The following is a 15,482-nucleotide window of genomic DNA, read 5'->3' on the forward strand; positions in this document are numbered from 1 at the left end:
AGAATTAAACATAACATTTCTCTACAAAGGAATACAGATAATTAGATCTCACTGAGGCCCTTAAAAAGGCAAATTTAAAAATTATAAGTTTTCTTTCTTTCCCCTCTGTATCTTATTTACCTTTTCAGGTTTCTCTCGATTTTTGTGGTTGGATATCAAACTTTCCATTTAGCCCCGGTCTTTTCTGTGCAAATACCTGGAATTCTTCAATTTTGTTGAATGCCCATACTTTCCCTTGGAAATATATAGTCAATTTTGATGGGTAGTTGATCCGTGGTTGCAGGCCCAGCTCTCTTGCCTTTCTGAATATCGTATACCAAGCCTTGCGATCTTTTAGCGTGGAGGCTGGCAGATCCTGTGTGATCCTGATTGGTGCTCCTTGATATTTGAATTGTTTCTTTCTGGCTTCTTGTAAGATTCTTTCCTTTGCTTGGAAACTCTTGAATTTGGCGATTATATTTCTGGGTGTTTTCTTTTCTTGATTGAATGTCGCAGGTGTTCTATGAATCCTTTTAATGTCTATATTGCCCTCTTATTGTAGGACTTCAGGGCAATTTTGCTGAATTATTTCTGTTAGTATGGAGTCCAGGTTTCTATTAATTTCTGGTTTTTCTGGAAGACCAATTATTCTCAAATTGTCTCTTCTAGTCCGGTTTTCTTGGTCTGTCACTCTCTCATTGAGATATTTCATGTTTCCTTCTATTTTTTCAGTCTTTTGACTTTGTTTTATTTGTTCTTGTTGTCTTGAGAGATCATTAGCTTCTAGCTGCTCAATTCTAGCCTTTAGGGACTGGTTTTCAGCTATAATCTTTCGGTTTTCGGCCATAATCTTCTGGTTTTCGGTTATAAGCTTCTGGTATTCCTTTTCAATCTGGTCATTTCTGGTGTTCATTTTGCTTATCAGTTCATTTGGTTTCTGAGCCTCACTTTCCAGTTGCAAGATTCTACCTTTTAAACTGTTATTTTCTTGCCAGATCTCTTCCATTTTCCTCAAAATCTCAGTTTTGAACTCTTCCATAGCTTGTGAGGAGTTTTCCTTATTTGAGGAGGGTCCGGATGCTTGTTTGTTCTCCTCTGTTTGCTCGGTTGTCTGGATTTTCTCTGTGTAAAAGTTGTCAAGTTTTAAAGACTTCTTTTTCTTGTTGTTAATCTTTCTCTTCTGAACTTCCTGAGACTGGGTAGCCATCGTTAGCCCAGCAGCTTCTCAGGTTTATCCTTGCGCTCAGGGTCTGTCCGCGGTCAAGCCCCCTGGTGGATCCCCTTGCTTGATCCTCTGCCAGAGGTATTTTTACAAGTCTCAGGGCGCTGCTTCCACAGTCGTACACCTGTCCACGCTGGTTCCCCACTCAGGATTTCAGAGCTTTAGCTTGTGGCTGTGTCTGCCTCCACCCACGCCTCCTCGGAGCCTGAGCTCTGAGCCTTCCTGAGCTCTGCTCCCGCGCTCTGCGCCCTAAGCCCGCGCTCAGATTTCGGGTGCGTTCTTTGGCTTTTTGGGGTCCCAAATCTTGCTGCTCTCAGGAACAGGCCCCAGAGCTGCCAATGACTCGATGGGTGCCCCAAACTTGCTCTATTTCTTTTTAGCTGGGTTCCGTGCTATAGGTGCTGTGTGTGGAGGGGGTGGGGGTGGGGTGGTTGCTCAGCCCGCGATTTAGTGAGGGCTCTTTCACCCCTTTATAGCATGGAAATGCCTCGATTCCACGTACCTTCCACGCTGTGCCCTGTTGTGGGGTTCCTCCGTTCGTCTGGACTTGTTTTTAATGTCCCCTTGAGGAGTTTTGTGTGTTTCGGTCAGGAGAGGTTAAGAGCTGCTTCTTACTCTGCCGCCATCTTAACCCAGAACCAAATAAAGTAAATTTAAAAATAAAGTATACATACTTGTGTGTGATAACAGTTCAATAGTTTAGCCTTCTTACTAACATCCATTATCATTATCCCAACATCCTGAGCAGCAGTATTATCTACTTATTTAGATTTCTTTCCCCTTCCCCCCCATAGTTTTTTCAAAAGGTCAACAAAAGTATGTTTCACGTATTCAAGGTATTTCTTCTAAGTAGTCTAAATTAATGAACCCTTAGAGTAGCTTGATTTCTTAATAATGCAGACTGACAATATGTGTGACAAGCATCTTAATGCAAGGAAAATCTTAAGCATAAAGCAAATCAGCTTTTTCTTAGGACTAGAATTCTAAGTAAGATATTTTCGAAATTCTAGTCACCTTAGGGCAGTGATGGCAAACCTTTTAGAGATGGATTGTCCAAACTGCAACCCTCATGCTACATGTGAGCCCCCCGCCCCTTTACCCCAGATAGGGGAAGGAGGAAGCACTCCCTTTGGGCTGCTGGTTAGAGGGGTGGGTCATGTGAGAAATGTGCCATAGGCTCACCAACACAGCCTTTGGATATATAGTACTTATATTCAAGTGAAATAATTCCTATCTCTGTAGCATTTTTTTAGTCAATAAAAACATTTCCTTACAACAATTCTTGAGATAGGTAATGTAAGTAATTCCAATTTACTGGTGAAAAAACTGAGGTTGAGTTTTTTTTTACTTGGCCCCAAAATATAGCTAATGAGTTTGGGAGCCAAGTCTCAAAGCTAGATCTTAGAGGCATACCTCCATTGCTCTTTCCATTAACCAAAAATGCCTCACAATGCATTTATTATACACAATGTTTTTATTCTAACCCAGGAAAATAAATTGTTTTTGACTAACAAGGAATTGAGAGCATAAAAGAAAAAAAACAATTTCAACTACATAAAATTTTTAAAAACTCAACACAAACAAGATGAATGCAGTTAAGATAATAAAAAAAATCTATCAATTGGGGGGAAAAAAACCTTTGCATTAGATATTTCTTCTTAATGTGACTGATATCCATGATATACATCAGGAATTACCACCTTGTTATATGACTAAAAGAATATGAACAGTTTTTCAGAAGAATTGTAAATCATCATCAGTGTAAAACATTTCTCAAAATTACCAGATACAAAGGAAATGGAAACAACTCAGAAGTTTCATCTTATATTCAGCAAACTGATAAAAGACAAATAGTTAATTTTGAAGAGACTATATATACCAAAGGCAACATGCACTGACACACCAGCCCTCCTGGAAGGGCTGTTAATTGGTACAAATATCTGAAAAAAAGCTTTGGAGTTACACAAGAAAAGCCACTAAACTTAATACATTTTGACTAAGAGATCCTATTAACTACATGAAGGTGAAAGACATTAAAAAAACTTCATATATGCCAGAATATTCATAGCCAGTTTTGTAGTAACAAAAAACTGGAAACAGTAGATTTCCATGAATTGAAGAATAACTAAACAGATTTTGGCATATGAATGTAATGGAATATTATTGTACCATAGAAAATTACAATTATAAGCTATTCAGAGAATCATGTGGAGATTTGCATGAACTTATGCAGTTACCGGTAGAATATGTAATTGTTAAAATAATGTTGATGAAAAGAACACAAAAGCCAACTGAGTAATTCTAATCATCAGTTGTGGCCCTAGAAAAGAGATGAAAAAACACCTTCCTCCATTCAGTATAAAAAAGGAGGAGCAGAGGGAAGACAGGGAACAACTGTAGCTGTAGAATATTGCAAGTACTGTCAGATATCATTACTTTGTTTTGCTTAAGCATTTTTCTTTGTTACAAAGTCTTAAAGAATGTAAGTAGGGTATGTTCAGAAGTGGCTCCTGTAAAAACAACATGCATCAATAAAATTCAGAAGAAAAAGAAGTAAGTTTGAAAAACTGTAAATAATGTATATTTTATCTAAGAGTTAAAATGGTTTTATAACAAATTATTATTTTAAAATTTTGACAAATATCACTATTTTAAAAAATGTTCTTTTTTTGTTTCTTTTCTCTTCAGTGGGCATTTGGAGTAACACTATGGGAACTAATGACTTTGGGCCAGACCCCTTATGTGGATATTGACCCCTTTGAGATGGCTGCTTATTTAAAAGATGGCTACCGAATAGCTCAGCCAATCAATTGCCCTGATGAACTGTAAGTTTTAGTATATATTAGAAGAAATATAAGTTCAATTTTATTTCATTGATTACTATATGTTAAAAAGTTTAAATATAGGGGCAGCTGGGTAGCTCAGTGGATTGAGAGCTAGGCCTAGAGACAGGAGGTCCTAGGTTCAAATCCGGCCTCAGACACTTCCTAGCTGTGTGACCTTGGGCAAGTCACTTGACCCTCATTGCCTACCCTTACCACTCTTCCACCTATAAGTCAATACACAGAAGTTAAGGGTTTAAAAAAAAAAAAAGTTTAAATATTCAGATCAAGATTTTCCTGTTGAGTGAAAACTGTACATTATATAAATTATTCTTGCAGAATGAATTAAAGGTTTTAGGAGACTTATGGCATCTTTCAAGTTATTGATATAAAGACTAGAACAAATCAGTTTATTTGTCAATATACCTAATTTTAGCCCCAGAGAATAATTTACACAATTAAAGCATGTGATGGCTACATATTAGTTTGCTTTTTTAAAAAACCTTTACCTTCTGTCTACTGTGTTGTGGTTCCAAGACAGAAGAGCAGTGGGGGGGGGGGGGGGGGGGGGGTAGGCAATGGGAGTTAAATGATCTGCCCAGGATCCCACAGGTAGGAAGTATCTAAGGTCAGATTTGAACCCAGGGGCCTTCTGTCCTTAGGCCTGGCTTTCAACTCACTGAACCATCTAGTTGCCCCCCTGTATATTAGTTGAAGAGCATTCCCAAAGGTTTCAATAAAAAATAACTATATAGAATGCTAGACCTGGAGTCATGAAGACCTGGGTTCAAATTTGACCATAGACACTTCCTATCTTATAACCCCTGGGCAAGTCACTTAACCTTATTTGCCTGGCCCTTGTGCTTCTATCTTAGAGTTGTTACTAGAACAGAAAGTAAAGGTTTAAAAAAAATGCTAAAAACAAATAATTTATAGGGGAGCTAGGTTGCTCAGTGGATAAAGAACCAGGCCTGGAGTCAGGAAGACCTGGGTTCTAATCTGGACTCAGACACTTCCTAGCTGTGTGACCCTGAGCAAGTAACCCTGGAGAAGAAACAATAAAATATTTTCCCTCTCACAATAGAAAATCAAGAAATAACTTTGAAAAAATGTTCTATGTGTTGTCTGAGGCAGTCATTCTGTTTAACATTTTTGCTTATTTTTTCTGTTACAAGGGAGGAGGGTTCAACCTAGAAGGTAGAGTTGAATAAAGACAGAAGGCATCATTAAAATGTATCTTTTCAAAATAATCATGGTTTTTTAAAAAATCAGTTGAGTATCTATAGTCATCTGTTTCTTCATTTTTTCTGTTTGAATTCCCTGCCCTACTAGTTCTTTTAAATGAGCAAAACTGGCTCATTTAAAATATTCCTCTTCTCATTGTCCATACCCACCTCTTGATAGAACTAACAGTGAAATGATTTTTAAAAAAGCAAAAATAAATTTAAAAAGAGAAATAAATTAACTTGGAAATAATCAGTAGTGAAATTGTTGGCTAACCTCTAGCATTAAAAAAAATTAATCACCTGTTGCCTTTCTAGTGAGACTAAGATTCATTCCTATTTGACTTTGTCTTTTTCTTTTGCCAATAACAATAATTTTTCTCTTTTGACCCCATTACAGGTTTGCTGTAATGGCCTGTTGCTGGGCTCTAGACCCTGAGGAAAGACCCAAATTCCAGCAGCTTGTGCAATGTCTCACTGAATTTCATGCAGCTCTTGGAGCCTATGTTTGAATCTCCTGGCACAAATTCCACAGATGGGAGCACCAATATTGATTCACTTTGAACTCAGTTACCTATATAAGCAACGCCAATGGAAGAAGATACTTCTTCTAAAACACTGTGCCTTAGAATGCTTTAGTAGCCTGAAGGTTTTTTAAAACAGACATCTTGATAATGTTGACTATTTTCTAGATAATCACTTTTTGCTAAGTTGAACTGAAAGAATTTTTCCCCCAATTTTTTTTATAAAAATAATACTACAATGGACTTGAGGTGTAGGATGGATGGATAAGCATTCTTTAAAAAAGAAAAAAAAACTTAAAATCCATGCTTTTTAAAAAGTTTAAACTCAGATGTTTGGAATAAGTATTTTCATATTAATTGCTTTTATTTTGACTTCATCAAAAATAATAATGAATGATTGAACATGATTTTTAAACTATATTTCCATCAATAATTTTGGCAACTCTTCTTCAAGATGAAATATTTCTGTTCAGAAAAAAAGAAGTAATATAAAAGTAACGCTTTCTTGTTTACCTTACTTGTACTTGGAAAAGTAAAATCGAAGATAGGTAAACAGAAAAACTTGTACTGAAATTTCTTTTAAACATTTTGACATCTTCAGATAGGCACAAGAGAAGCCCTTGCTTGGAAAATTTTCATCCTAAATTTCTGTGTGGCAAATATTTCTATTGAAAGGTATTTTTCTTTTTTTCTTTTTCCTTTTTTCCCCAGAGGTAGGAGCTAAGACAATTGCTTAAAATGGGCTTAATTCAGCTTTATAGATGGATGTGTGCCTGGGACCAGTAATTATTTCTGTCAGGCTAGTAATAAACAAGATTGATTTTATTTATTTTGCTATCTGGATGCTACAGATAGTGAGGTCCTTGAAAACATGTTCACATCTCCACATCTGGTATACTCCTATGGCACCTAGTATAATGCTATGCACAGAGTTGGTGCTCAAAGAATTGTAGGCAGCATTTAGACTCAAAAATGTTGTGTTCATCTTCAAGGCTGGGTTAAGTATATAAATTTGTTTCCCAAAACACTTTAAAAATTAAAGGATTTGTTTTATATTCTAGTATTATTGAAACTCTAATCATGGTGAATGTGGTCTGTTTTCCCCATCTTCTATTATTATATTTGACTCTATATTTAGAGGTTCATAGAAAAGAAAAACATATAAAAATATTTCCATGTGGTTACTGCTTCCAGCAATGCAATTTTCAGCCCTTCCATAAATTGATGAATTCAAAAGTTGCTTTGACCAAAGTTAAGAATTTATTTGTTTTATTCTAGATGAATGTTAAATCTAGAACCCAAAGCTGCAGTAAATCCTGAATAAAATCCTTAACAGCACTCCTAAGGCCACCTTCTAATCAAAAATTATTCATATCCTTTACGAGCTTACTTATTGTTATGAGCTGATACACATCTAGACATTTCCTAACTAAATAATTAAGGGATGTGTACACATATGTGGTCATTTGATTGGCCTAAGTGCTTAATGAATGTGACTGGCTGTACAGCTATTAATTTCATTGTCACTTTTGACTTTAAAAAAAACTACATCATACAGAAGCTTGTGTTTTTATTACCCCCACCTCACTTCAGTTATCGATTTTTAAACCTTTCCTTACATGCAATTGAAAACAGCTGTCTTGTTATGGTAAATGTGTATGCTAAATAGGGAAGGGTAGAAATAGCAAAATGATTTGTATGCCATGGCTTGGCCATTCTTAAAGGATTGTGCCCTGTAAAAAAAAATGTCCATGATCATAGACTAAATTCCTGACCTCCTCCAGTCATATGGAAAATGTTGGCTTGATATGACAAAGGGAATCAGGTGTAAGAATGTGACTAGATTGTCACCAGACCTAGTACCATGCCTTGATCAGTTGCTCAGTAGCATATCGGGTCATCTTTGAATACAAAGCACATCATTATTCAGACACATTTATAACTAAAGCATGCAGGCCCCTGAATAGTTAATTTTGTTCATATCTGTCCCAAATAATTGATAAATTGATGGTCCTATTTTAATTAATATTTTCACATTTGGCCTTACCATATTATCTTCATAAGCATGGTCTGATCTAAGTCTAGTATCCCCTTAAGGGTCTGGTTAATCATTAATAAGAAATGTGTTAAACAGCCCTGTGAAGGCAAAACAATCCTGAAGTTTTCTTCAAGCTACTGGATCAGATTGGGTTCTTATTCTTTCTTTGGGATTTTAAGGAATATTGTTTTAAATCCACACAAGTTAAATCCTATCATAACACCTTATATAAGACATCTGTTTTGCCATACATGGCTAGAAATCATATTTTAATTTTATAGGAGACTCAGAAAAAAATAACTGACATATAGCTTATTCAACAAATTAAATTTAATAGATATTAAATATCTCTATAAAGCATCATGTCTATCCTGGGAGATATGAAATATGTTTGCAGATAACTACAATGTAAGGCAGACTGAAAAGGTTCAAAAAGTATTAAAGGAAGTTTGAGAGTGAAATCCCAGGGGCATCAGGAAAGGTTTCATATAGAAGTTGTCAGCTGAGTTTGACTCTTGAAGCTAGGAAGGGATTTCATCTATTAAAGGCTGATTGGGAAGGGTGAGGGTAACGCAGTTCCATCACAAGTCCAGTAATGAAAAGGAATGTTCTGAACCAATTGGGGACATGACCTCTGCATATATACCTTTACTCTACCTTTTTGTCTTCAATTCTTATGTGTCTGTATTTTGTTTTAATAATTAGCATTCATAGGGTAACTAATTGGAGCCTCACCACAACTCTGGGGTGGATGCTATTATTATCCCCATTTTACAGATGGAAAAGTTGGGCCACAGAAGTTACATGGACCACCCAGGGTGACACAGATGTTAGGATCTGCGGCAATATTCAAACTCGGATCTTCTGGACTCCAAATCTCTGTGCTCTATCTTCTGTACCATCTTGCAGCCTTGGGAGTTTTCTCTCTTTGTTTTTCTGGCAGAGCTGGTTAACATGTTTAGGTACTTTTTTCTTCCTCCCTTGGTATAAGTTCTTTTGTAAACTGTGACTGAGATGATTATAGATGAGCATTAGAGTATAGCTCACATCAAGCAGCTAACATTTGCTAAATACGCACTGTGTACCGTGTGTCAGGTATCAAGGAGACAAAGGGGGAAATCACAAAATGGGTATCAAGTAAAAACCAGGAAATTGCCCATGGGAAAAGAAATGGCATGGTCAGACCTGTCTAATGTAAGAATGTTACTTCCAGCAGCTGAGTGGAGGATAGATCAAAGAAGAGAGGTTTAGGACAGCAAGACCAACTAGGAAGCAGTAGTTCAGGCAAGAGGTAATGAGGGTTCCTGAATTGGGACTTGACCATAGAGCGGAGAGGAAAAGGGAATGGGTAGGAGGGAGAATGTATAAGACTTGGCAACTGTTAGGCTGGGAGAGGTGAGGAACATAGAATATAAAAAAAGAATATGAGGTAAGTTTTTCTGGAAGTGTGCAGGTGGGAGGTGTGCTAGTGGGAGGATCAGCAAAACTTTAATGCAGAAGCTATCACTTCAGAGGAGTTTTGCAGGAAACAAAGTCTTCTGATAGGAGAAGCTGAGAGGTGTACCTTCCCAGTGTGAGAGACTAACCATTGCCAAAGAATGGACACCAGAGATGGAACATTGTGTGAAAAACAGCAAGGCACAGAACGGCATGGTTGAACTGTAGCAGGCAGGAAGGGAAATAATGTATAAGTTTGGAAAAGGTTGGTTAAGACCAAGAATCATCTCTCAGAACACTTACTTACATTACTTCTGCCTCTTTGAAAAATAAAATTGCCCTTCAGAACAGTCACTTCAGGAAGTGTCTTCATATTTGAAGTTCCCTATCGTTTCTTTAGGATACCTCTGAATCAGGTTTGTGAGTTGCTTCTGAAGTTCATCCTACTGGTTTAGTCTGTGGCATATTCCCACAATTTCATTGCTTCTATTTTTTCCTCCATTGATTATCCAATGTTCTCTGCTGCTGTGCTTCCCCTATGACCCTCTGGCAGCCATCCTGCAACATGAAGGCCATGCCCTCGCCTTCATCGCCACCACATTACCCATGTTCAGTTCTAAATGTTATCGAAGTGCCTTGGTAAAGTTGGTACAATATCTCCTTTGGCTCCCAAAATTGGTCTCCTGGGCTTGTCTCCAAAAAACAGATAGGGATCGCATCATCATAAGCCAGGGGTTGCTAAGAAGGGTGAAGAATTACAGTGAAACACCATTGGGAACAGATAGGTCCAGACTGAGGTGGTGCTTTATGCATTAGCCTTGATTACCAAAGCCCTAAAAGAACTTTCCTGAGACAAACATAAAAATACTGAACAATGGAAATACCAGCCTCTATGAGATTATCAACATTGCTCAACAGAACAGGCACTCATTCCTAGCAAGAAACTTCCTTGGCATCATTTTATAGGATAGCCTGGTCTGTGGGATGGAATGGCAGATGTCTTCATGATGTCACTGATGACATCAGTAGTGGTACAGTGGAATGTTCAGTTAGTTAAAAACCACAAAGGAGATTGTTCTGATAAATGAATGATAACAGATGGGAACTTCATTTCTCAGAACAAAAGGAGTTTAGAGAGACTAAGGAGGTCACTACATGTGACTTCAGTTTTCTCATCAGACACGTACTGCATCCCTTTATTTTGAGCCGTGAGCCAAAAATCCAAATACTGTTCTCAATTCTGCATTTTTTGCCATTTCTCAATTTTTTTTTCCTGAAACCATTGCTTACAACTGACAGCAATAAATGAGAATGCTAAATAGGGTCTTCAGTTTCTTATGATCTCAAAATCCTTAGCGGGTCTTTCTAGATTTGAGTAGAATACCCAACAGTGGGTAATGATCATCTTCCACCACTTCCTTTGTACACCTCCCTATTCATGGCAACATGATCTATGGCTAATATCAGTACCCGCCCCCCCAGCAAGGAATCACCAGCCACAAGTCATCTCTCCCTCTCTTATTAGAGGACCCCTTTTTCTTTAGCACATGTGTATGCTCATTCTTTGGAAAGTAAAAAGCTTCTTCCTTACGGGATTCAACTCTTCCACTCTATGAGATGGTCTTAATTTTTAAGGCGCAATGGTCCTTACTGCCCTCTTTCTGCTATGTAACATTCTCTGTCTCTCCTGATAAATGATACAGTTTGGGATTCCTCTCTGTGCCCTTTACGTTACATCTTATTTTATTTGAAGCATTTCTCCCATTTTTTCAACTCTTAGTAAGCAGACCAGCTTGCATCTTAATGTGCATCTGGCTGTTAATCAACAAACACAAAAGAGAACTCACCCATCACCTACTCTGTTTCTAGGTAAGTTGGACTCCTAGCCGATCCTCATACTCAGCACGTCATTTCCTACCTCCATGATTTTGGGGTCATCCTCCATGCCTGGAATACATTTTAGTAGGTTTAGCATAGTAACAAGATTGAAAACCCCTATACTTTGATCTTGAAATTGCTTTCAAGAACCAACTTGTGGAGAGTAAAATTTGCTCAAGGTTAATTAGAACAAGAGTTCTTAACCTTTTTTTTTTTTTTTTATGTCATGGGCCCCATTGGCAGTCTGACCAAATCTATATATGTCTTATCAAAACCATATTTTAAGTACATAAGATAAAATGTCCAGAATTACAGTGGAAACCGATTATATTGAAATATATTTGTCAGGGTTTTTTTAAAGTTCACAGACTGAAGGTTAATGACCCTTGGATTAGAGGAAAGGTATTGTACAGGAATATATAGCTGTCATCTCATGAGAGTGGCATTTCCATCGCTCCAGATCATTAAAAGTGTCATTTTATCCCCAGGAGCTAGTGACTCTTAACAGATACTTCCCTTTTAGCAGAGCTTAACATGGGTGAAGGCCACTCATTGTGGTGTTCAAAAAAATGAAGATTCACCCTATTAAAAAAGATTATTACCATACTGTTCTCCATCTCTACAAAAGACAGTTCAAGAGATCAGTGGAAGAAATTTTCAGTTTTATGCTACTTACTCTTGTCCTCCCCTGCTGTTGAAATGATAAATTTTGGAGAAGTTGAGGGCCAGAAATACAGCATTCAAAATGATGCAAAGTGGGGAGTAAAATGGAAACTGAGTAAGGATTAAATCAAGTACCCATTACAATGTGCTCCCTCCTTGACCCCTCAGGATTATCAGTTGAAAAATAGTTGTCCAAATTTCAAGCAATTTAGAGAGAGGCATTTGCAGTGAGTTGTAATAAAAGCAAGTAGCATAAACCAGCTCCCAAAGGTTGGTGTGACACTATCCCTTTAAACAACCACCTTTTTCTTCCATAAATCAAGGCAAGCCAGAGTGATGCCCAGGATTAAATATATATATATATATATATATATATATATATATATCATCAGTTTACATTTCAAGGCCAGGGACTGCTTTCGTTTTTTAAAAAATTTGTATATTCCCCAATAACTGCCATGGTGCTAGACATCTAATAGGTGCTTCATAAATGCTTATTGAATTAAATTATAACCGTGGTTCTCTTGCATAGACTATTATAACTGCTTCCCAACTCATCTTTGGGCTTTAGTCTCTCAATCCAACCCTCATACCAAATATGAAGACTGTGAGAATAGTCTTCATTGTACAGAACTTAGCAAATTCTGTTCATGCTACTTTCCTTTTCAAGAGCCTTCAGTGGCTCTCTTTTATAATACGGCATCTTTAGATCAGCATTTAAAGTTCTTCACAACTGGGCTTCAATCTGCCTTTCTAAGAGTACTCATACTATGCCCCGTTACATATTCTGTTCCAGCCAAACTAAACAACTGGTTGTTCCCTAATATTACCATATTTTCTCCTGCCTTTCTGTATTTGCAAAGGCCAGTCCTTAAGAATACCCTCCATTTTAGAATCTTTCTCTTCCTTTGCCCCTTGACTGAGGCTAAGATTAGGTGCCATCTCTTCCTTGGAACCTTCTTAATCCTTCTACTAAGTAGAAAGTGATCTCTTCTACCACGAGCATTTTTTTTTAAAACCCTTTCCTTCCATCTTGGAGTTAGTTGACTCCCAAGGCAGAAGAGTGGTAAGGGCTAGGCAGTGGGGGTCAAGTGACTTGCCCAGGGTCACACAGCTGGGAAGTGAGACCAGATTTGAACCTAGGACCTCCCATCTCTAGGCCTGGCTCTCAATCCACTGAACCACCCAGCTGCCCCCTACCTCAAGTATTTTTGGAAAAATTTGTCAATTTCTCCATCTTGTTCTAATCATATTCTTGGTTGTTTTTTTGTTTTTGTTTTTTTGTCATTTGTGTCCTATTCCTTATTAGATTATAAATTCTTTGAAGTCAGAGACTATTGTTTTTCATTTTTGTATCTCTAGGGCCTATCACAGTGCCTTGTGGCCTGAGCAGTTCAGGTTTAGAGTTACTTTTGACTCAGATTGAGTGGGGCTTGGTCACCAAGCTAGAAAATCTCAGGGGTGGGATTTGAACCTAGAGCTTCCTGACTGTCCAGCATCCTTTCCTATATGGAATTTTATCTGAAATATAACAGGCACTTTAAAAGTATTTGTTGAACATGTGAATGAATTGATTAGTTGTTTGCAGTCAACTACTGTCAAGTAATTGATTTATTCAAAGATCAATGAAATTTTAATTTTTTCTAAAAGGGAAATAGAGAGTCCTACAGTTGGTAAAAATAGGTGATGACACATTACTAATGAAAAATTAAGCAGTAGAAATTATGTAAGGGATGACATCAGAGAGATGTATGACCAAAAAAATAAGAGGGAGGAATAACCAAGTAGACAGTGGTGTCCACAGAATGTCAAGAAGTATAAATAAAAGTCCACCAACAGCACACTGGGCAGTCCCCCCATGAAGCATTTTTGGGAGGACACGGAGAAGAGGCACACAAGATAAAAAGGTTTAGATGGGTTGCAATCAGCCCTTCCTGGAAAACTGGGTACAAGCAGATGGCCTCTAGAGGTGGAAGGAAGGGAGTCACCAATTCCAAGGAGCTCACAGCTCCAGGAGTCAGTTTAGAAGCCCTGTTGGTGATACATCAGTTTCCTTTTTAAATCTCAAGTGAGGACAAGGCCTATCCCTAGAAGAATCGGCCCTTGCACAAAGGCCCAACTTCACTCCATATTTGAGTCTGAGCAGATTCAGACTGTGCTTTCCCATCCCATCTGAAGGCTGGAATGTTCCACTTAGCCAGCGTAGACATCTCTATGCTGGGGGTCATTTCTAGGTCCCAAATGGGAAGTCCACTCTTCATTCCTGATCAGTTCTGTGGGCACAGCAGTAGTCGGCACTTTCTGCTGTTCAGGAAAGGATTTCTATCTTTAGAGTTGCCAGGAAGGAGAGGAGTGACCCAGCAGACAAGCGGGCTGTGGTGGCATCTCGGGGGAGCTGTCTTTTCTGGGTACACACTTGTTTCAGACTCAGACCTTCTCTGCAAAAAGACCTCCCATCCCTGGTGATTGTGTCTGTGCACACCATCTGCCTCAGTTGCAGGACCTCTGGCTGGCCCATAGATCTTGGCACCTACCAATTCTGACACCACCACCAACTTTCATGAGTTCCAGCAGAAGCTGGTGGCAAACTCCTGCTGGTTCTAGGTGACATTCTGTGTATGCTGCATGTGCTCTGGCCTGTCAACAGGATAGATGCAGTTAATTTGTGCAAGCCTAAATGCAAGACTTTAGCCTGGTTGCTATACCTCCTTTTTGTTGGTTTTTACTTAAGATTCTAGTTCATTGAAATAATTTCCAAACTTGATCTTGGCATATTTTGGCTTCAGTGCCACCAACTTTTATGTTACTTGTGAATTGAACAACACAATTTCTTTACTTTTTTTTATTATTATTTTAAACCCTTAACTTCTGTGTATTGGCTCCTAGGTGGAAGAGTGGTAAGGGTAGGCAATGGGGGTCAAGTGACTTGCCCAGAGTCACACAGCTAGAAAGTGTCTGAGGCCAGATTTGAACCTAGGACCTCCCGTCTCTAGGCCTGACTCTCAATCCACTGAGCTACCCAGCTGCCTCCAATTTCTTTGCTTTTTAAAAATAATTTTTATAATTTTCTAGATTTTTATCTGTGTCATAGACCGCTAGAGCTGGAAGAAATCTTAGAGAGCATCTAGTCTAAGATGATGATTTTACAGATGGAGAAACTGAAGCCTTTGAGGTGAATAACTTTCCTAAAATGGGCAGCATAAATACCAAATAAAACGTAGTCTCTAAACCTGTAGGTTTGTTTTTTTTCCACATTATGGCCCAATCAAGTCATTAATAAATTTCAAAAGACGAAGGTCAAGAGAATCCGTTGATATGGCCCCAGAGCTCTCTTTTCAGGGTGACATTGTTAATATGTACTATTTGGGTGAGTAGTCTGAATTTCTATTTAGTTTGGAAGTAGTTTTATCTATGGAAGATATAGTTGATTTAATAAGCATTTATTGAGTACCTACTCTGTCCTTGTTATTATGCTGAGTGCTGAGGACTCAAAGGAAAAAAATTAAAACAATTCCTGCCTTCAAGGAACTTCCATTATCCTGAGGGAAATAAGATGTACATAGATAAGTAAATATTACACAAATGTACATATACAAACATTATTCAGTGTGTCTCAAAAGTCTATTAAAGACAGGTCAATAATAAAACCAGTAGGAACCATATGACAATTTCAATAGTTGCAGAAAAAGCTTTTGA

General features: G+C 38.0%; 1 protein-coding gene across 1 annotated transcript in view; it reads left to right on the forward strand.

Moving 5' to 3' along the window:
• The window catches only part of RYK (receptor like tyrosine kinase), a 112,481-nt gene extending 105,373 nt beyond the window's left edge, over positions 1 to 7,108 (forward strand). Inside the window, exons 14-15 of the mRNA XM_044670001.1 lie at positions 3,890 to 4,026; positions 5,647 to 7,108. Of these exons, the coding sequence (XP_044525936.1) occupies positions 3,890 to 4,026; positions 5,647 to 5,758 (249 nt within the window). The 3' untranslated portion in view covers positions 5,759 to 7,108. The remainder of the gene's footprint in view (positions 1 to 3,889; positions 4,027 to 5,646) is intronic.
• Positions 7,109 to 15,482: the final 8,374 nt, after the last annotated feature.

Source organism: Gracilinanus agilis, chromosome 3, assembly GCF_016433145.1.
Source record: "Gracilinanus agilis isolate LMUSP501 chromosome 3, AgileGrace, whole genome shotgun sequence".
Lineage (NCBI taxonomy): Eukaryota > Metazoa > Chordata > Mammalia > Didelphimorphia > Didelphidae > Gracilinanus > Gracilinanus agilis.